General features: G+C 36.1%; 1 protein-coding gene and 1 long non-coding RNA gene across 3 annotated transcripts in view; one reads left to right on the top strand and one right to left on the bottom strand.

Annotated features, from left to right (window-relative positions):
* Positions 1 to 2,963, bottom strand: part of LOC112149196 — a 13,252-nt gene extending 10,289 nt beyond the window's left edge. Inside the window, exons 1-2 of one of the 2 annotated variants that reach the window (XR_002919760.2) lie at positions 2,837 to 2,963; positions 1,589 to 1,701 (exon numbers count right to left, since the gene is read on the bottom strand). This is a non-coding gene — a long non-coding RNA (uncharacterized LOC112149196). Of the gene's footprint in view, positions 1 to 1,588; positions 1,702 to 2,131; positions 2,253 to 2,836 lie in introns of those variants that run through there. The other variant, XR_004948891.1, reaches the window with a different exon arrangement.
* Positions 2,274 to 21,214, top strand: part of rasa2 (RAS p21 protein activator 2) — a 33,159-nt gene continuing 14,218 nt past the window's right edge. Inside the window, exons 1-9 of the mRNA XM_024276742.2 lie at positions 2,274 to 2,398; positions 7,407 to 7,530; positions 12,129 to 12,232; positions 12,320 to 12,414; positions 14,905 to 14,981; positions 19,929 to 20,012; positions 20,373 to 20,445; positions 20,553 to 20,629; positions 21,046 to 21,147. Of these exons, the coding sequence (XP_024132510.1) occupies positions 2,341 to 2,398; positions 7,407 to 7,530; positions 12,129 to 12,232; positions 12,320 to 12,414; positions 14,905 to 14,981; positions 19,929 to 20,012; positions 20,373 to 20,445; positions 20,553 to 20,629; positions 21,046 to 21,147 (794 nt within the window). The 5' untranslated portion in view covers positions 2,274 to 2,340. The remainder of the gene's footprint in view (positions 2,399 to 7,406; positions 7,531 to 12,128; positions 12,233 to 12,319; positions 12,415 to 14,904; positions 14,982 to 19,928; positions 20,013 to 20,372; positions 20,446 to 20,552; positions 20,630 to 21,045; positions 21,148 to 21,214) is intronic.

Genomic DNA, 21,214 nt, shown 5'->3' with positions numbered 1-21,214 from the left:
ACTCTGAATTGTAGGAGGGATCGTTGTATAGAGTAAGTCCATCTCCCCTTCCCGTCATCAGTAGCTACGTCCGAATTCCTTCCCTATTCACTATATAGTGAACTATTTAGTGTGTTCGCCATTTTGTACTGCTGTCCAAATCTACAAGTCCAAAATCAAGTGCCTTAGAAATTTCCCAGAAGTCTTTGCAAAAAAACTAGTGAGCATTTAGTGATTATAGACCACAATGCATTGCGGTCAAACAATTTTTGTGAAAAAAGGTGCTTAAATGTAATTTTTAAATAAACCAATCAACATTTGTTATCATAAGAACACAGTGGAGTCACAAATAGATGTCGTAAAATGTTCATATTGATCTGATTTTCACTTTATGAAATGTGTGACGTCATATAATGGGGATTAATATAATAAAGAAAAGTAATGAGCATGCTGTCCGAATTGCTTTTAAAATCCAGGGCACTAGATAGTCCCACACTATATAGTTTATTAGTAGTTAGGGACTAGGGTGGGAATTCGGGCATAGCCCATCTGTTTACACACTTTCCAGTAGCTTACAGACCCAATACCTCCAACCTAACATTACCAGTGCAACCAAAACGGTGAGCAATATTGGATCTATCTAGCTGTACAGTTTTGAGCCAGATACCAGCTTTGATGAGAAAAAGTTGTACATGGATCTATTTGTCTGAAGTGGGTGCATTAAAATGGAGCAGAGCAGTATAGAGAGTATATAATCTCATTTAATTTGTGCGTGTAATTCTTGACTTGTAAATTTATACAATATATTTTGTGCAAAACTGTGTGCACTTGTAATTGTGCTGCAATCACATGTACAAAAATTACAAAATATGTAGAGAGTGGGAAAAAGTTTGTACTAAATATTCATAATCTAAGTTCAAAGCAGCAAATAAGAAAACTCTGAAGACCCAGCATTCTAGTAGAATTTTAACACATTATTTACACACGAATCTTGGATTTGTGAAGAGTCTCAAATCAGATTTGGGTATAAATGCAGTTTTGTGTGTGTGTTTATATATCAGGCGAATGATGCATACTTTTAAAAAGATTTGTATGTACAGTTAGTTTTAAGCTCCTGTAATTTAAAGTTGTGCGTGTGCAAATTGTATTTTGCATTTTTTCTTGCATTTTGTCATTTTTGTACATGTGACTACACAATTGCATGTGCCCACATTTACACACAAAATGCATAGCATAAGTTAGAAATCAAGAATAACGCCCACACAAATCCAAGAAAACTATTTTCTCTCTATTGGAACAGGGCTTCTTGTGTAGTTTCTACGTAACACAAGTTCATTCCAAAGGCACTTTAGCGGCTGTTTCCTGATTTTTAGGATTAATTAATTTTCTTTATAAATGCCCTAAATCATCATATAAATGCCAAAAGAACATGTTAAAAACACAATTTTCATTAGACTGGGTCTTAAAGTCCATAAATTTGAGTAGTACGCATAAAGTTTTCCAGCTTTTACATTATAAAACAAAAAATATTGCTGGTTAAAAACATATAAATAGGTGGATTTCTTTTTTTTAAGCATGGTTAAATTTAGGTGTAGAGGAAGATGCATACCTGAATTCTTGAGAGGGTTACTGATGTTATTAGTCTATCATGTGCTGGAAGCAGTTTACTGTATATCCAGGACTGCAGATGCCTCCAGAATGTCAGGAAGAAACCAGCATTACCTTAAAAATAAATGAAATAAAAATATATATTTAAAGAACCAAGAAATTAAAAGTAAAAAAAGAATATGTTACAAAGATTTTACAAATTTCTGTTTGAAAAAAGAACGTTTAAAAGCCAAATAAAATACATGAAACGAAAAACAAACTTTATCAGGGGATTTTATAGTAAGCAAAAATGTACATTTAAACTTTATTTAAAGAGACAAAACACGTGTCTTTTGCTCCTGGTCTTTAAATTAGACCTCCAGGATCTACCAAGGTTCCTGGTCAGGTCTGTTAGCTCCAGTTTTAGACACGAACAGGTTCACTGGAAGAGTCCAAGATTAGTTATCTAAGCTAGCTGTAGTGCTCTAAGTCTGTTTTCTCCCAAAGTGTGTCGTTGCATAATAACTCCGACACCTTAAATCCCTTTTAACACTCCTCCACCTACACAGTTTGAGTCTGAGAAGCTCCCGAAGAAGAGAGAGAGAGAGAAAAAGAGCTGGAGATTTCTCCAAATGTTTTCAGACTCGAGTTTGCACGAGAGCTGACGTGACGCGGTGTTGGGGCTGGCTCTCCTCCGCTTTGCCTGCATTCATAAACGGATATGATGAACCAGCGCTGAATGCATCGGAGCGGCAACAACAGACAGCCCTGACCATGGCGGAAGAAGACGACGCTAAGATCCGGATTTTACAGAGTCTGCGGGGGAAAATATGTAAGTGTGAAGCCGACGTTTCTCCGACGGGGACGGGGGACTGGAGAACTGCTTAGCGGCGAGGCTGGAGCCCAGGAGGGGCGCGGCGCTCTATCCACAGGCGCGAGCGTGAAGGCAAAGACGGGCAGCTCATCTGCCCTCTCCGCTCTTCCTAACCTCAACTTAAGCTAGCGCTAGCTCAGCTACGAGCTGTTTTGTGAATGAATCCGCTCACCAGGCCACCCAGCCCCCGTCAGTTTGGTTTAACCAAACAAACAGCAAACACACTGTCTGTACGACCACAATATATTCACATTTATTTAAGAGAAAAGCCACTCAAGGAGCTTAGTTAACGTTAGAGAGGCTAGCTGCTATATCAGCCTCTCCGGTCTAGCGTCGCAAGCTAACCCATTCAGTTTTAATGGTTCTCAGTGCAGGTGTAATACCAGAATCTGTTACCTGTTCAGTTTTAATGTGCCGGAATCTTTGACCCATCGTATATTATGATACCTCTTATTCGGCTTTAATGATACCCACTGCAGGTGTACTGCTACAATCTGTAACCGGTTCAATTTTAACGGTACCCAATGTTGGTGTACTGCTGGAATCTGCGACTCATTCAGCTTCAGTGTCACACACTGCAGGTGTGCTACCAGAATCTGTGACCCATTAAGATTTTGTGTCACCTGCTATATAGGCATACTACCAGAACCAGTGACCCATTCAGTTGTAATGACACACTGTAGGTGTTCCACCAGAGTCTGTCACCCATCAGTTATTATGAAAACTCAATTCAGCTGTAATGGTACCCATCGCAGTTATGCTATAAGAATGTGTTACCTGTTCACTTTTAACGCAACACACTCACTGTAGCTGTACTACCAGAGTCTGAGATCCATTCTCTTTTTGTGTTACCCACAGTAGTTGTACTACCAGAGTCTGTGACCCGTTGTGTTTTAGTTTCACCCAGTGTAAGTGTTCTACCAGAATCTGTGACCCGTTCTGTTGTAGTGTTACCCACAGTAGGTGTACTACCAGAATCTGTGACCCGTTATGTTTTTGTGTCAACCAGTGTAGATGTACTACCATAATCTGTGACCCATTCTGTTTTAGTGTCACCCACTGTAGGTGTACTACCAGAATCTGTGACCTGTTCTGTTTTTGTGCTACCCACAGTAGGTGTACTACCAGAGTCTGTGACCCATTCTGTTTTAGTGTCACCCACTGTAGGTGTACTACCAGAATCTGTGACCCGTTCTGTTTTTGTGCTACCCACAGTAGGTGTACTACCAGAATCTGTGACCCGTTTTGTTTTAGTGTCACCCGCTGTAGGTGTACTACCAGAATCTGTGACCCGTTCTGTTTTTGTGTTACCCACAGTAGGTGCACTACCAGAATCTGTGACCCGTTTTGTTTTAGTGTCACCCGCTGTAGGTGTACTACCAGAATCTTTGACCTATCTGATATTATGCTTACTTGATTCAACTGCAATGGTATCCATCACAGTTGTACTACCATAACCTATTAAGTTTTAGTGCTAACTACTGAAGGTGTTAAGCCAAAATCTGTGACCTATTGAGCTTAAACGTCACACGCCGAATGTGTACTACCAGAATCTGTGACCATCACATTATGAATCCAACTATTACCAGAAAATTAGTTGTACCCCCATGATCTAAATGTATTTTTGCTATGAATTATATATATATATATATATATATATATATATATATATATATATATATATATATATTGTGCTCATTAGATTTAGATACATAATTGAAATCAGATCAGGAAAGTACAAGTAATTTTATTATGTTGCGAATTTTAGTTTGTATTCAATTTTTTATGTTTGTTAGATATATTGGACCACTAACAACAGTATTTTTTGTTATCCAATTTTTTGTATATGCACAAATACGCTAAATTACAGGTATAATTGGTTAGTGTTTTTTAAAATGATTATATGTCAAAAGGAGTTGAAAAATGAAAAGAGAAAAACAACAGAAGTCCAGTACCTGGAAATTTGGATACAGTATCAGACGATGCAAAGACATTTCCTGTTATATTTACATCCGGTTTTAAACTTAAACACCTCATCATAACTCCTCCTTTCATGACAGCATTTATGTAGTAACCTTTTATTGAAAGTCTCCTCCACTTTTTGCTACTAAATTTAATTAACTTTAATAGGATAACTGTTTTTCATCAGCAATCCATTGTATTTCCTACTTCATGTCTAATATCGGTTCATGCGGTCATGTTTTTGCTCCGTAAAGTTTTGGCAGCTGCTAACGTTTTGATGTTTCAAGTTCTACAAGCTGAACTGGTTCCTGTAAAGCGGAGGATGCGCTGAAGCGGGTTCAATAAAAAGTTCATCATTCAGCCAGAGCAACCCCTCGTCATATCCTCACAGAAATAAAAGTGGATGATAATAATAATACTGATATGTTGACATGTTTGATGAAGTCGATGGACCTTGCGATGTGTTTACTGCGCCGGTGATGGCAGGTGAGAGAGCGTTTGTACGTTAAGGGGCACAATAGAATGGTAAATGTCAGTTCCACTATTATGAATTAATGAGAAAATGGTAAGCAGAACAGAATTGAGGAACCATCCTGGCATGTAAGTCACTGTGCAGTGTTGTGAAACCCCCGTTCTTCCTCGTTCACATTTGGCCTTTCCTTTCGCTGACATCAACCATGGTGGCATTTTCTGCAGATGTGTCTTTACAACAGCAGATGGCTCCTTAGGTTTTTATTTATAGTTTGGTTTTAGCTAATACATTGAAGAAGAAAAAAAATCATCTCTAAACTGCGTATTGTTTAGGTTTTTTTTTCTTTTCACCCTCATGTCTTAGACTTAAGTTTGTCCTTTTCAATGGAAGTGTTGTGGAAAAGAAGAGGTGACCTAAATAAGCTACATGTGTGCATATTTGCTCCATTACATATTGTGTTCTTCACCTGTAGGGTCATCTTGGCACAAGCTTAATGACACCAGCTTCTCTTCCTAAGATTAGCCTTGTTCTATTCTTGTTAGCCTGTTTTAAAACGCTGATCTGCCGGTGGCTCCTCTTAACCAGCTTCTTACCCATCTTTAGGTCATCAATCCAAAGCTGCCAGACTAATTTAGGCTACTGCTGTCCTTGTAATCTAGCGGCGCAAATCTTTACTGTTCCGACTTCTGCGTGTGGCACAGATTTGACGTATTCTTCTGCACGGCGTCTGGCGGTCTCTGCAGTGTGATGGAAGTGGCGTGCCTTGCAAAGGTTGTCATTTATGAATCAGCTATGTTCAGTCACCGCTGGTTATGCTGAGGAAGTCGATGTTTCATGTTTTTAACCACATGAGAGCATCCAGTCTGCTTTAGCTACATCCTCCCTTCAGTTTGGCCCTGACGACTTAAAACCTCCACACTTCATCAGAATGGGGTCCAAGAAACCTCTCCACCATTTGTCCTGGGGGTTCTTAGTGGCTTTAATTCATTTTTATTCTTAAAATGAGCAAAACGAATTTCATCACCTGTGAAAATGCAAGTGTGACTACCCTATCTACCTTTTTCGTTTTACAACCTCTTCAAACGAAAATGAAAAGTAGATACTTGGTGAGAACCCATCGAGAATCGATCACAAGACTAAATATCGAGATGTATCGCCATATCGATATTTTGGCACATCCCTAGTAATCATTGAAGATGCTGTTTGATGAAATGCTGAAGACATGTGTTGTGTTTTTGTTGGATATATGGCAGTTTATCATAAAAAAAAAAAAAAACTGTCTTCAAGAATCCCGTCTCCACTTTAAACAATGATGTCATCACTCTAGCTTCTTTGGCTTCCATTATAAATCCAGAAATGACTTGAAATTTTAGACAAAATCCAAAAAGGTATAGTTATCTAGGACATAGTTTCTGCAGAGCGGCGGTAGATCTTTTGAAATTTGCTTCTTAGTTGGCGCAGAGTAAGTCCAATCACCCCTTCCTGTCATCCATCTGTTTTTACACCCTAACCTGACATTAATTGTGATAAAAAAATGATGAGCACTATTAGAGCTATCCAGCTGTACAGTTTTGAGCCAGATGTTGGCTCAGACGAGGAAAACAAAGATGTTCTTGGATCTAGTCGTGTGCAAGTGAATGCATCAGAATGGAGAGAAGGAGGGAGCTTGTGGCCTCCTCATTGTTGCTTTTAACGCCTCTGCTTCAAGCTTTTTTAAAACTGCTTTTTTTTCTGCTGAATCACTATTTGAATAAAGAAATGGTCAGAAAAACAATTTTAAGCTTAATTTTATTTTGTGTCCTCCAAAATCAGAAAAATGCCACAAGAACATGTTAAAAAACATAATCAGAGTGAGTCTTTAAACTAATTGCTTAATAACTGTAAGGAACTTTAAAGAGAAACATACAAATTCAAAAGCCCAATGTCTGATGAGTGGTGTAGAAATGGAATGGTCTTCCTAGCTGTATTTTATCGTAAGATTTTCCATTTTTTTAGAGCTCAAAGTTAAAATTTTCGTTGAATTAGGTGGATTTGAAGGTTCCACCATTCATTTTCAATGGAGTTAAAAAAAAACGTTTTGGTTGGATAATTCAAAAAGTTGAAGAGTTACAAAGTTGAAACTTTCAAGTCTCAATTTCCCAAAAGAGCTGATTTTTTTAGTAGCTGAATGAGTTTAATTGGTGTGGAAGTTAAAAGGTTGTCGACATCCAAAATGTGTACCAAAAGTGGGTGTTCAAGCAAAATGTATTTTTACTTTTAATTTAAGACGTTAATTTATTAAATGTGTTTTTATTGATTTTTTTTTTTAAAGGTATGACTACTAAAATTGCTGTATGTGTTTGATTAAAAGCCACAAAGTAAAATGTGGTAAAGAAATGACAAAATGCTATTGGTTTAGTTACCAGGATGTCAGGTTGTCATATTGATGCATCAAATATAGTCATAAATGCTAATCTTTGAGTATTCATGTATTTTATTGTCCTCATCTTAAGACATAATTACAATGACCATGTTTTTGTTTGGGTTCAACAGGTGAAGCTAAGAACCTTGGTCCGGTCTCAGGTCAGAACCGTCAGAGGGATCTATGTACGTTTTGCACCATAAGTCTGGATCAGGAGGAAGTGTTCCGCACCAAAGTGTTCGACAAATCTGGCAGGTATGCAACCTTTTGATTTTTAATTCTTATAAATCATTCATTTATTTATCATTATCAAATGGGCTATATTTTCCTTTAGAACAATGTCTTTGTATTAGTTTCATGCAAATGAAAATGTATTTTTTTTATTATCCAGGTATTCAATATTTTATTAATGTATATGTTCCCTTTTGTTTAATTTAAATCAGGGATGATGTCAGTTTAAAACTGAAAAGATGTAACCGTACGTTGCACCATTAAACCAAATTATTGCATCCCTACTGCATACATGTTACATATGCTTACCTTGACAGTGTCAAACATATGTCACGCTAACTTGTAGAATTACTTAAGGTTTCATTATATTACAATGAAGGAAGGTTTTTATTCATTATTAAATTCATTATTAAATTTTGTTTGTTTTGTGTTGTTGTTTAGTAAAACACAAACCTATAACTGTAACCCAAAAAATTAAGGTTTGATCTGAATCATAGAGAAATCGTTTCATTCCTAGTTCGAATCACCAGGTGTTTGAAAACAGATGTGGATTTGGTTTTAATCTGAATTTATTTTATTTCTAATGAAAGCATGCATTGAGTTGTGAATATCTGAATCAAAATTGACTCTGGGCAGTTCCACCGATTACAGCATCCAACTCAGTTGTATTTTTTGTTGTTTTTTTTTTTTGGTTGGAAAGTAATTCAATTTCCTTAAATCTTAGTTGTAAAATGCAGTGTTGGGTTAATAAAATCAATTAATAAATCTGAATCGATCTAAGCTTAATAGATCAATAATCGATCCATAAAAGTAGAGATCAAGTCCACTAGCTTGATGCTAACGTATAATGGGATTTCCCATAGAACAGCTAATGCTAACGCTCGATTGACCTAAACATACATTGCTGACTAAATGAACATCTTTATAAACTCACAGGGATGAATTTTCAAAACTCTTTTAAGGAAACATTTTTTAAAGTAGCCATTTATGGCATTTTTTTACTCATACTTTCTTCTTTTCTGGAATAATGTGTAATGATATAGTGCGATCGCCACCTACTGGCCAAACTGAAACACAAACTCCCTCCAGGAGAGGCAGAACAATTGTTGGAGCTTCTCTGTTTGAGAATCCATGTAACACTGTCAATATACAATCTCAGTGTAATTTCACTAATACATTTTACAGTATGTAAACTGTATCAGATTAATATGAAAATCTCCATACCTTATGTATGTATATATGTGTGTGTGTGTTTTTGAGTGGATCGAAAGAATCGTAAAAAAAAATGGAAATTGAATCATTCCGGGCTCTGGTGAATCGAATCGATTTGAATCTGTAAATTAATCTGTAAACTAGTGAAATGCTCCCATTAACCTGTAAAATGAACAGATCCAAATCCATGATTTCCAGGAATTTTTATGATCAAACTCATGTCTGATGTTAAGCTCTGACTTGTTTGTATAGGCGGCTGCTGACGGCCGGCCGCGTAGAGGAGCTATAAATGTAATGTTGGTAATTGAGCGGTTGTGTAATATAGAAACGGTGAACCTGCCATGAAGAAGCACAGAGGATGAGTGAGTGATGAGTGCGCTTTGACTGTCCTGAGCTCTGCTGGAAGCCGGAGCGTTCTGCTATTATTCACGAGGCTTTAATGTCAGGAGACTCGTCAACACGAGTCACATCACACCTCATTTAAGGGAAGTTATGCTGGTAATCCAAACATGCCCGTGTTTACATGGAAGTAAAGATTCATTTTTGTCATTTCCTCCTCAGAGAAATTCTCTGAACTGAGCGGTGAATCATGGACAGCTCGAGGTGTTTAGTGTAAATTTCTGTCAGTCATGTGGAAAAGGCCTCAGAAACGTGAGGAGATGCTGTTTTTCCCTATATGCAACAACGAAAATGACAAGCAAAATAAAACATTGGTTTATTAGGCTTTTAAAGAGTCATCATGCTCAGGGATGTTCTTTTTTGCTGTTAGAATATTAAAATTAGGAGCCTAAAATGGGAGCGACTGCTTATGTAACAAACAAAACTACATCCTCTACCGTTCAGATTATTGTAATTTCCTTTGTAGTTGTTAATGAACACATTTATATTAGTTTTGTGGGGCATTTTTGAAAACTTTACTGATTTTCATAGCTGCTTTTATTGGACTTTCTATGAATCCAGCGTGCCTGGTTTGCTATGTGGTCCTTAAGAATTCCGATCACCTTAAGGTGGAACTCTGCATGTGGATAAGGCACGTTGATGAAACCATCCCCGTAACATTTTGTTGATGTGTCCGGATTTATAGACTATATAGTGCACGATTACTCAGTGCTCTGGATTTTAACGCAGTTTGCACACATGGTCACAACTTTTTATTTTTATGTAAAATATGTCACCCATTTGCCAAAGTAAAAACCTAATAAAAAGAAGCATGTTACAAAGGCTATTTATGAATCTACTTAGATGATTTATTTAAAAAAAAATATATATATATATATTTAAATGATAAACCTTTCAAATTGAATGCATTAGGGTCTATATTCACCAATCGGTTTTTTTTCCAACACTAGTTTTTTTTAATAGACTTCTGGGAAATTTCCAGGGCACCAGACACCCCAAGAAATGGTGAATGCCCTATAAAGGGCACAACAAGAGTCACATTTCACCTTTATCGATAATTGCAAAAAATAATAAAATAAAAATGTTATATTTTATTACATAGTTAAATCAAAATTTTATTTTTTTTCTCGTCACTGATTAAATACTGTTGCCATACAGTGTGTTAGTTCTGGATTTTTTATGTTTATGATAAATTACTGTACATTTTGGAGCAGAAATGATAAATTAAAAAACATTTCATCCAGTAAATGTTACCTCTTTCTTCCAATTTCATATAGTTTCAGATCTGAATAATGAAATTTAACATTTCTCCCTAAAAATAAATTTTGGCCAAAAATAACAAATCAAAAGTACAATAATTTTCTAAATGCTTATTTTCTTCATCATCAAATTGAAGCTGTAGAACCTTTTGTAGTTTTTATTAAGACTGAACAGAAATAAAGTCTTTCTTCAGAAGTTGGATTCTCGTGGAGTGCACAGAAATGTGGGCGTTATGATTGAGAAACCTCTCGGCTTTCATTCTTAACTTACTGAATATCTCTGTAAACATGGACCCGCTTTTTTTATGTATTTCACAACAGCCTCCTTTTTTGATGCTCCTGCCTTTGATACCTTTCAAAGAGAATTTGTAGTCGCAGAGGAAGTGTTTCCTCTCACGTTCTCCTCAGTCGCTTAGTTTCACTTTCAACTGTCGGATCCTTTTTTGGTTCATCTCGATGTTGTTCCAGCTGTGGAGCTCGGTTTGATGCTCCGCGTTTGTGCGCTGGGTTGCGTGGATGGACACGTTGCTGCAGATCCTCAGGATGGAGTCGTTAGATTATGTAGAAAATGGAGAGGGAAAGGTTAAATGGGAGATTGAGTCAAAACTTTTACAGAAAAAGCCTTATGGGAAGAAGTCACGGCTGATAGTAAAGTTGTAGAGAGAAAAAAATAAAAACGTGTTTCTTTAAACCCCACCTTGTGTTTGCTTGAGTTATAACTCTATTTTTAAGAGATTTAAGCACCTAAAAATTATATTTCCTTAATATAAGAGTGTAGTCATCTGGACCCCAAAATATAGCACAAGGGTTAAAGCATCTCTCGTTTCTGTACATCTTACTTTCTGCAGTCAATTTCTTTTTGTTTACCTGAAGAATGCTTATAATAGTTTGTTTATTTATCACCGGTATATGTATTTGTTTATTTTTTGTCAGCGGACTAAATTTGCATAATATTTTAGTATTAAAAAGGACTTTAACACTCTGCTTGTTGTGTCAATTCACATCAAGTCCTTTTTAAAAAAAATGTAAGATATTAACATTCACAAATTTTGTAAAATATTTTATTTTAATAATAATGAAAAATATGAAAAATAATTTTAAAATAGACAGATTAGTGATAATTTATAGGGACATACAATTTTCAAAATAAAAATATTTAGAACTAAAATTAAAGAAAGATGTTTCATTGCAATGTATCATGTTATGGAATGATGTTCAACTGCATATTAAATATGCATTTAAAAGTAAAGAGTTAAAAAGACAATATTCCAAAAAACAATATAAACAAGATGTTTTTTTTTTTCTAAATTTTTATATTTATGTGAAGTGTTTAAACTATTATCTTTTTGTTTCTTGGTTTGAGAAAGGAGGAAAAAAATGCTCCAATGGTTTTAGTCATTGAGTGAAAAAGTTAAAAATATTTATATATATTTCATGATTCTTTTATGTGAATGTAAAGAAAATAAATAAAATTGGAAATTAATGCGTGAAGAAAATACTAACACAAGATAAGCAGATATGATACGATCTGTTTGTAGAGCTGCACTTAAAAGATGTACTAACACATGCACTACAATATAAGAAAATACCAAAATAAAGCGACAACAAACAATAAATAATTGTGTGATTGAATTGTAAAGCAAGTATTTGTTTGCATGAATCTATGACCTGTGAAATTTTCTTACCGTTCATTTCTCTGTCATGTAAGTATCCAAAAACTCAATAAAATATGTATTTCTCTTTAATTTGCAGCCCTTTCTATGGAGAGGATTTTTACTTTGAGATCCCGCGGCCATTTCAGTTTTTATCCTTCTACGTTTATGCCAAGGGGGTTTTTCAGAGGGACTTACCAGTCGGTGAGGCTCAAACACAAATCTTAAGGTAAATGCTGTGCTGCATGAATGGGCGTGTTGGCGCTGAATCTGTCTGCTTCTGTCTTCAAGGCAAGGTGTCGATCCGGAAGGACGATCTGTGTAAATACAGCGGAAAGGAGCACTGGTTTAGCCTGCAGCCTGTAGATCCCAACTCGGAAGTTCAGGTAATTTCTGAAAATGTTCATACGTTTTTTAAAGTCAAATTCATTGACTGTATTTGAAAACTGGACCGAGCGAGTGTGACGTCACCAACCGAATGAAGTCAATTCGGTCGCCATTTTTTCTCATACAGCACCCAAAATACAGAGCCAGACGTCATCAGTAAGCAGTGATTGGGTGGAGTCTGTCTGAGTTAATGTAGTTATTGTTATCTTGTCTGTAAATTTGATTTGCCTTTCAATATGAAATCTTAATTTTTGGTCCCACATTCTGTAAAATTTTTCTCAAAGTGTGACTTAAAAATACTTTTTTTCCCCCTCTTTATTGTGCATTTTTTTTGGCGTCTTTGACTCATACGTTGAGTGACTTATAGAAAAATTAAAAATACATTACTTTTATTTGTCAGTTTATAATTTGAATAATTTACACTAGAGAATAAAATATTTAAAAAATGAGGATTGGCAAGAACATGTTGGAGCAAAAATGTTTTTTTCTGACAAATAGAATGACTGAGTAACAGGTGTTTATTTCTCTATAGAAATATATTAGATGTTGGCTTCTTGGAGCCAGCAGATACTTCCTGTTTAGAACACCAGGGGGAGGAGTCTCTCTCTCTCCAGTTCTCACGTACAGTCAATGGTCCAAACTCGAGCCTATTGTTCAATCTGATCAGGACCAGATGATTGAAACGCTTTGCAGGAACTTGATGGTGTTTTTTTTTTTTTTTTTGAAAGAATTCCTGTCCAATAAGTTTTGCACAAATTAAATCCCAAAAACGAAAATGTGAAGCTATACTTTTGTACCTCTGATGAATGTCAACCCCCTCCACAACCCTGATGGAAATGCGAACAGGAAGTTTTTGAGAGGAAACGTTCTGGTAAATCAAGTTAATCACAAACATCACTGGTTTGTCTGATTCACGTAAAGAATGTGAAGACAGCGACTCGCGACAGACGATGGCGTTTTCATTCAACTTTCTTTTTTTTATTTGTGCGTAAATCAGTCAGCGTCTTTAAGCTCCAGACAACCTGTGCACTGTCAAAAAAAAAAGGGTGTCAGAGTAATGCTGAAATGCATTTTTAGATTCTGACCTACCAGAGATTGCCTCAAAAGTTCCGCTGATGCAAAGACGAGCCCACACTGTGGTTTTGTTGGTAGAAGCAGCAGCAGCGGCGAGTTGCCCTCTCTCTGCTCCTGTACTTGTAGCACTTCAACTGAGCTGCACTTTGATTGAAAGTCCCTTATAAGCGTCTGGTTTAGATTTGACTAGTGTTTCAGACTGTAAAGAGTTGCAATTTATTTCTTTAGAAAGCATTTGTTTTAGATTTTCTAAAGAGCATAGGATGTCTCGAGTACTTTATTCAGAGTAGATGACAGAAAAATAAATTTTTATGGAATCAAGTGACTAAAGCTGAAGGTTGCTCCTCTGATAGTTCCTCCTGTGCTTTCACTCAATCAAAAATAAACAAAATTATTGTTAATATTGAATCATACTGTCCCCCATCTGTCATTTTGGAAATTGAAAAGGAATTACTTTAATCCCTTTTAAGGTGTAATCTACTTCAGTTTGGAAGTAACTTGCACAATAATGCTCATGAGTGAACGCAGTCATCGGTCACTTTCTTATTATATTAGAAGTAGACAAGAAATAGTGAAAAGTATTTTTTCAAGAAAAAAAAAAAAGGAAAAATGGTATTCATCATCCAGCCATAGAGCTGTAGTTATCATGTTAGGAACTTGCATATGGAGGCTTTTCGGGCGACTCTAAGATGGTTATTTTAGATGAGAGTTCTTGCCTCGGCAGCCGAGTGCTGAGTTGCACAGAATGAAAGTGTGGAGGCGTTGAGTTCAGCTCTGTTTTTCTCTCTGTGACACTTCCGAAGTGGAGACCTGCAGCGCTCACCACATCCGACCCTGTAAAGATCTGTCTCAGCGATGACAGGATTCTCAGCTGTTGTGGCTCTCGTCACACGTTTTACCTCCATCAATTAAAAAAAAGAAAAACAAGACTGAGCATGTGCGGTGGGGAAGCGGCCTGTTTCCGTACCTTTAAGAGTGGGACTGCAGCTGTTAGTCAATTTTTAGGTCTTTATATTAAAAGTCACTTAGTGTAAACAGCTATAGTTGTTTCTTCTGTTTTCCTGTCATGCGCTTGTGTGACACATTTCATATGTTGTGTGTCTGTGTTCACACAATATGTAGAATCATCTTATCACTGCAAGCCAGACATACAAACTATTAAAACGATTTGGAAAACATTGAGACTTCATCATTCAGATCCATCTTTAGTGGCAAAACCTTCGTTTTTGTTTCATTTTGCCCCCAAAATCCTAAAATAAACCCAAATCAATACACTTCTGTCTTCGTGTGTCACGTGGCTGCAGGTTTCAGAGGTGCTGTATAATTTGAAATTATCTTTTTATGAATGAAATCCATTTTTTTTTAATCATTTGTCACCATAGTTGGTTTTAAGCTCTCTGTTCATGCTCCAACAGGGTAAAGTTCACCTGGAGATGCGGTTGAATGAAGTGATCACAGAGAACGGCTCCATAGGTCAACATTTACTAGTCCGGTAAGTTTCACAGCCCCACGTTGCTCTGTTGTGACTGCGTGCATCTTTTTGGTTTGTTTTCATTTCAATTAAGAAACCTCATTGCTAATGTATAATATATTATGGTGGTGTTCAACCAATATATTATATCATATAACATATAATATTGAAGGAAAAACAACAAAGTAGCATCATGCAGAGTTTTGGATGAGATTAGCTTAGAAAAGCTAGTTTTAGTAACAGACGTAGTTATCTGGAGCTGCAAAACTCATCAGATGCTCCTGTATGAGTAAATATCATGAGGTATAAACTATTACAATAATTACTACTATTTACTATATTATTACTGATTCAAAATCCCCAGCAAGTAGTAACTCTTTTTCAAAATTAGATGTTTGACTCAACTGTTTTATCAGATTCCCTTTATTGCTCCCTGTTAGAGCATTCACATCTAAAATTTCTAAATTCAGGGCCCTAGAAATTTTCCCAGAAGTCTCTGCGATAAAATCGTGTGCAAAAATGTTCATTGGATTGGTGAATCAAATTGTTTGGTTTCAACAATTTGTCATTTTGGAATTTTTAATTTAATAAATCATCCAGGTTTTCATCATCAGAACTGAGCATGAATATTCTTTAAAATAAATCATATTTGCCATCATAAAAGTAAATTAATTAATAGCAATAAAGTTGTAAAATTATAAGAAAAAAACAATAAACTGTGAAGACAAATAAAAATTTTGACCAGAATAAAGTTGGATAATTATTAAAAAAGAGTTGTCATTTTACCAAAATAAAGTAAGAAATTTATTAGAAAAAAGTTAACATTTTATTTTTGAAAAAGTCTGACGTTTTCCTTTTTTGATGAGTTTTTGAAGCAAAAATGTACGACTTCATGCTCGTAAATTGTTGAGTTTTCATATTTATGACTTTTTTCCCCTAAAATTTCGAATTTTTCTGATTGTATGGCAAATTAATTCTCACAAAATTTTGACTTTTCTTATAATTATGCAACTCTATTCTCATAAAATTCCATAATTTGACAAAATTATTATTGTAAAATTGCAACTTTTTTTCTAATAATCATATAATTATATTTTTTTAAGATTTCACTTTATTCTTCTAAATTGTTGCATTTTTTGTCTTTAGTTGTTAAAATTTTTTCTGACATGTGTAGGACTTTTCTTTTATATTTTGACTTGTTTCTTAAAATTGTATGATTCTTTTTTATCATAATTGTACCAATTTACTCTCATACATTTTTGAACTTGACAACGTTGCAACTTTCTTCTCGTATGTATTTCTTTTACAGTGGGCCTAATCTGTCGTTGACATTATGTGTGGCATTTTAAAAAAAAAAAAAAAAAAGTAGGGAGTCTGTGCCAGAATTGCAGAAAGAGACAATTCAGACATAGCCAATGCTCTGTAATGTATAATTTTTGCTGTGCATTATGGGATGTCATTCATATCAGCTGATTGAAGGGCATGGTCAAAAAAGGAAAAATGATCCTAAAGTTAGCACCTCATTGAAAGAATAACCTTTTATCATGAAAGGTGTGAGATCTGCAACTGTTTACTTCTGTTCTGCAGGCCTCATTCATATGTGAAGAGCGCTGTAATGTGGAGGAAGTGATGACATGTGAACAGGAAGCCTGCGCCTCAGACTGTCGTTGCTGTGGTTTTCTCTTGCTGTCATTCATTGTGTCACTTGCGTTGTTTGCTCAAGAGGCTCCAAGGCAGCAGCTGAACTCGATGAAAAGGAAAGGTTAAGATAAGACGCTAAGCTCATTGGCTTATCGTGCGCGCACCTCCAGTCAGGAGATGCTTAAAGCAAAAAAAAAAAAAAAAGAAAGACGGGGTTAAGAGGGAAGGCACGGAGGGCTGCAGGGAATATCGTCATGACGATCTGGTGGAGCTTCGGCAAACATCCTGATATTTGGCTCCATGACTTCTCCCTGTGGCCTCACTTAGCGCTGCATGTATTCTTATCCTCCGGTGGCGACTGCTTAGCAGCCACATCCTGTTTAGGGTACCTGCAGAGTGTTTGTTGTGACATGAAACACGGGTGAAAACAGCAGCGGTCCCCGTGTGACTCTGGCCGAACATGAGGGCAAAGCACGTCTGCTTGTTCTTCAAGCTTGCTTGAACACAGAGGAACATTCTCTTTTAAAAATGGTGTTTTATTAACTGATTTTCAAACATAATTGGCCAAAACAAGATGCTCCCTTTTAGTTATTTTACAAAAAATATCAGTAATTGACTAAAGAGCGTCTTTGTTAGAGGCTAACAGGTTCATCTGAGCGGAGCGACAGCAGGTGAAGAGCTCGTCCATTCACACACAGCTGTTTTTGTGCCTCACAGGACAGTGCGGCATAAAGGAGAGCTGGGAATAAAAGCTGTCATTCATACATTTGACTCAGGAGAGCAGGGGGAGATAAAAGGGTGGCAGAGCTGCAGTCTGAATGGCGCCATTGATGACGGGTTAAGGAAGCGTCATGAAGCGGCGCTGTTGTCACGCCTCGGCTGACCTCTGTTTTTACATAGAAAACGCAGCTTTCATTGACAGCACTCTTCTATATACCACGGGTGTTCGTTTGTACTAAAAACTAGAACATTTTTCATTTTTCAGAGGTTTTTCTGAATGAAACTTTGTTAAAAAACAAATTCTGCAAAATGAGACACAGAATACTTTCCATAATTACATTAAATATTAAAAACACAAAATCATGAAATATTTTCTCTAGTTTAAAAAAGGTTTCTACACTTGATCAAATAACTTTGAAATACCTTATTATAGTCAATATCTTAGTTTTTTATTTTACTTTAAATATCATTTTTAGGCTTAAGTTTATTTGTAATTTTTAATTTTATCATATGGTAATTTTTAATCTTATAATGTGTAATTCTATTCTTACTGTAAAATAATTATGGTCCAGAAATAGCAATAGTTGGACTGTTTTTGTGTGTTTCATGTATTTGTTGGAAAAAAAGGGAATAAAAATGCATACATTCAAGATGTAACACTCGTTAACCTCAGAACACTTTTGCTATAAAAAGTTACACCATCATTTTTGGTGGGTAAATTTTACCCAATATAATATACCCAATAAAAATTATCGTAAAAAAATAGATAAAAAAATGACAACACATACTAAATTAGGGTAGTTTTATTTCATGTTTTATTTATAAAAAAATAGAAGATGAAAAACATATGAGGATCCTAAGAACATGCTTAAAAAATACAAAAAATTTGGGAATTTGAGAACAAAAAATTACTAAACAAAAAGAAAATGAAAAAAAATTCTACTGGGGACCCATAACACTTAGAAAAATGCAGCACATTTTATGTCATAAATGATCTCTTTTTCATTCTGCAGTTTTTGTCTGCTCCTGATTCACAACAATTTGAATAAAGACATGCTCAGGAATGGAATTTTAAGTTTAATTTTCTTTTATATGTCCTCTGTCATAAAAAAAAAAAAATCACAAAGCATGTTAAAGATGCCAAAAAAACAACTTTTATTGGGAGATCATTAAATAGAAAAATGTTAGTCAAGTAGTAGAAGATGAGGATGACTTTTGGAATTTTTCTATCAACTTTTAAGTCAATGATTTAAGCTAACGTTTTTCTAGATGGTTGCCTGTTTTTTCGCTGGGGGAATTACAGTAATTGGTTCTCTGTATGGTTATTGTTGCATTCTCACATCAAACACTCATCATCAAATCTGCAAACCAGTTCTCCAGCTAACAGTTGATCACAGGAATCACAGCATGCGAGTCTATTCATAGAAGGTGTTGTTTGGAGGCCTTCCCATGTGAGCATCACCGGATGATTTAAATGATTATTTTCCGTGTTTGAAAAACGGCAGAGCAAAAGCAGAGTGAGAGTTGTGTTTGCTGAGCGCACTACGGTGAACCACAGCAGTCTTCCTGCTTGGTGTTTAAGAGCAATGCAGGCTTTTTGTCCTCACCGATGCATGACCTACAGTAACTTCACATCTTCTCTCTGACAAATCTGATAGTTTCACTCAAACAGTCCAGTTGTTCGAGTCCAAACTGGACTGTTGGTGGAGTATCGCTGCAGCAAAAGTGGAGGGAAGGGTTTGACAGGAAAATAGTTTTAACTGAGGATCTGCTGAAGCCACGAACAAACACTTAACATTAAACCGACAGAACTTTATCTTTGTGACAGAAAATCTAGATAGATGATTTTATGAGCAGAATCAAAGAAACGGTTTTACATATTTTAGAAGGCAGTGCCTCATTTAGTTTGTAAATTTAACACTAAAAAAACAAGTTTTTTAGACTATAACCCAGGCACAAGGTAACAAATAGAAAAATAAACTTTACGTTTTTGTTGCCATTTAGCAATTCATTCATAAAATGCAGCTTTTAAACATTTGCAATAATTAAATTCTAAAAGTATTTGGTTTTTGTACGTATAAGTGTAACTTCTTTTACTTTTGACAGCATGTTCCTTTCAAAATAAAATCCACCCTATGTCAAATAAGGTGATGCAGCAACAGCAGATTTACCTGCAATTATAATGTAATCACATTTAAAATGCATTTATGTACTATTAGAAATTGAACAATACCTAGACAGTGTTGTGTAACAGAAGATAAAATATGTAAATATGTGCTTTAAGCTTATTCTAATAGTAAACTTCTCTGTCCATCCATGACTCATTTTTACATGTTAAGAAATATAAAAAAAATCAATGACAATACTTGACTAACTGAAACAAAATAACCCAAAATACAAATCCATTATTCAGTTTGTTAGCATTTTTCCCTTAAAGCCAAAAAGAATGGAGGGATAAAAGAGCCCCACGTGGCTCCAGAGCCTCAGGTTGCAGACCTCTTATAGATTAGCATAGATGGAAGGACAAAAGTATGAGTTTCTGAAACTCTTTTTGTTTTGCTTCTCACTCATGGCTCATATCTTCCTTCTCTGTGTCTGTGCTTTTAGAATAATTGAGTGCAAGGAGCTGCCTTTGATCAGTGGCCAGAACTGCGACCCCTATGCCACAGTGTCGCTCGTCGGGCCTGCCAGGTAAACCCCGAACTGCACAACATTCACCAGCCTTTCAGCGGGAACCACCAAATTTTACTGAGGCATCTGATTGGTCAGTTTATTACTTGAATTACTTGAACTACAGAAAAAAATATCCTAAACAAAATAGAATTATCAAGAAATAGGATTAACAAGAAAATGTATTAGTGCAAAAATGATGATTCTGACTAACAGAATGATTGAGTAATAGCAGTTTTAATTCTAAGTAGAAGTTGATGGGGTTTTGCCTTCTTGGAGCCAGCGGGTACTTCCTGTTTTAAACGCCAGTGGGGAGGGGTCAGTCCAGTTCTCATATTCTGTCGATGGTTGATTTTTTTTTTTTTGTCTCTGTATGATCAGGTCAGACCAAAAGAAAACTAAAGTCAAGAAGAAAACGAGCAACCCCTGCTTTGAAGAAACCTTCTTCTTTGAGGTAAGCAGTTTCCTTTTGATCATCAGACTTAAAAGAAAAGTAAAAAAGCAAAACAAGGTGTTTGTTGAAGAAAACGGGTCATAGAGCTCCGACGTGTTGATCTTTAGGTGACGCGGTCCAGCAGCTACTCCAAAAAGTCTCATTTTCAAGTGGAGGAGGAGGACATAGAAAAGCTGGAGATCAAGTGAGTTTGTTTTTTTTCCTCCACCGCCGCGTTCACTCTCCACAAAAAAAACAAAAAAACATCTGACTGCCCTGGTTTCTGGTTAAGGACATGTGGTGCTTCCATCCCAAAGGACTCATGGGTAAGCTTAGTCAGGCCCAAAGGTAACCAGCCATGCATGGGTTTGAGGTTTGGATTTGAGGTGGTATCATTGCACTGCTTTTGTAGTAGTTTTTCCTTCACCCAGCAGCAGACAGGCTCCACTTTGCCGTGAACCTCTTAGATAGATATCTTTATTGTCATTGCCACAGGTACAATGAAATTAAAAAAGTGCTTTCTTAGGATTGGGTTCTGTGCTGAACACACATCAGTTGTGCCTTTTTGCCGTGTTGTGTTGTTGCCTGCTTCTGTCACTGATGTAACGTCTCTCTTTGCAGGGTGGACCTGTGGAATAGTGAAAACCTGGCTCAGGATGTGTTTCTGGGGGAAACCAGAGTCCCTGTTAAGGTGCTGCGAAACGATCTCGCCCACAAAGCTTGGTAAGGTCTCCTTATCGTCTTTCATGGTGTTTTTAACATGTTTTTTTTGTTATTTTCTGATGATGGA

This window comes from Oryzias melastigma, linkage group LG13, assembly GCF_002922805.2.
Source record: "Oryzias melastigma strain HK-1 linkage group LG13, ASM292280v2, whole genome shotgun sequence".
In the NCBI taxonomy this organism is placed as follows: Eukaryota; Metazoa; Chordata; class Actinopteri; order Beloniformes; family Adrianichthyidae; genus Oryzias; species Oryzias melastigma.
This window is presented reverse-complemented; position numbering and strand designations above follow the sequence as displayed.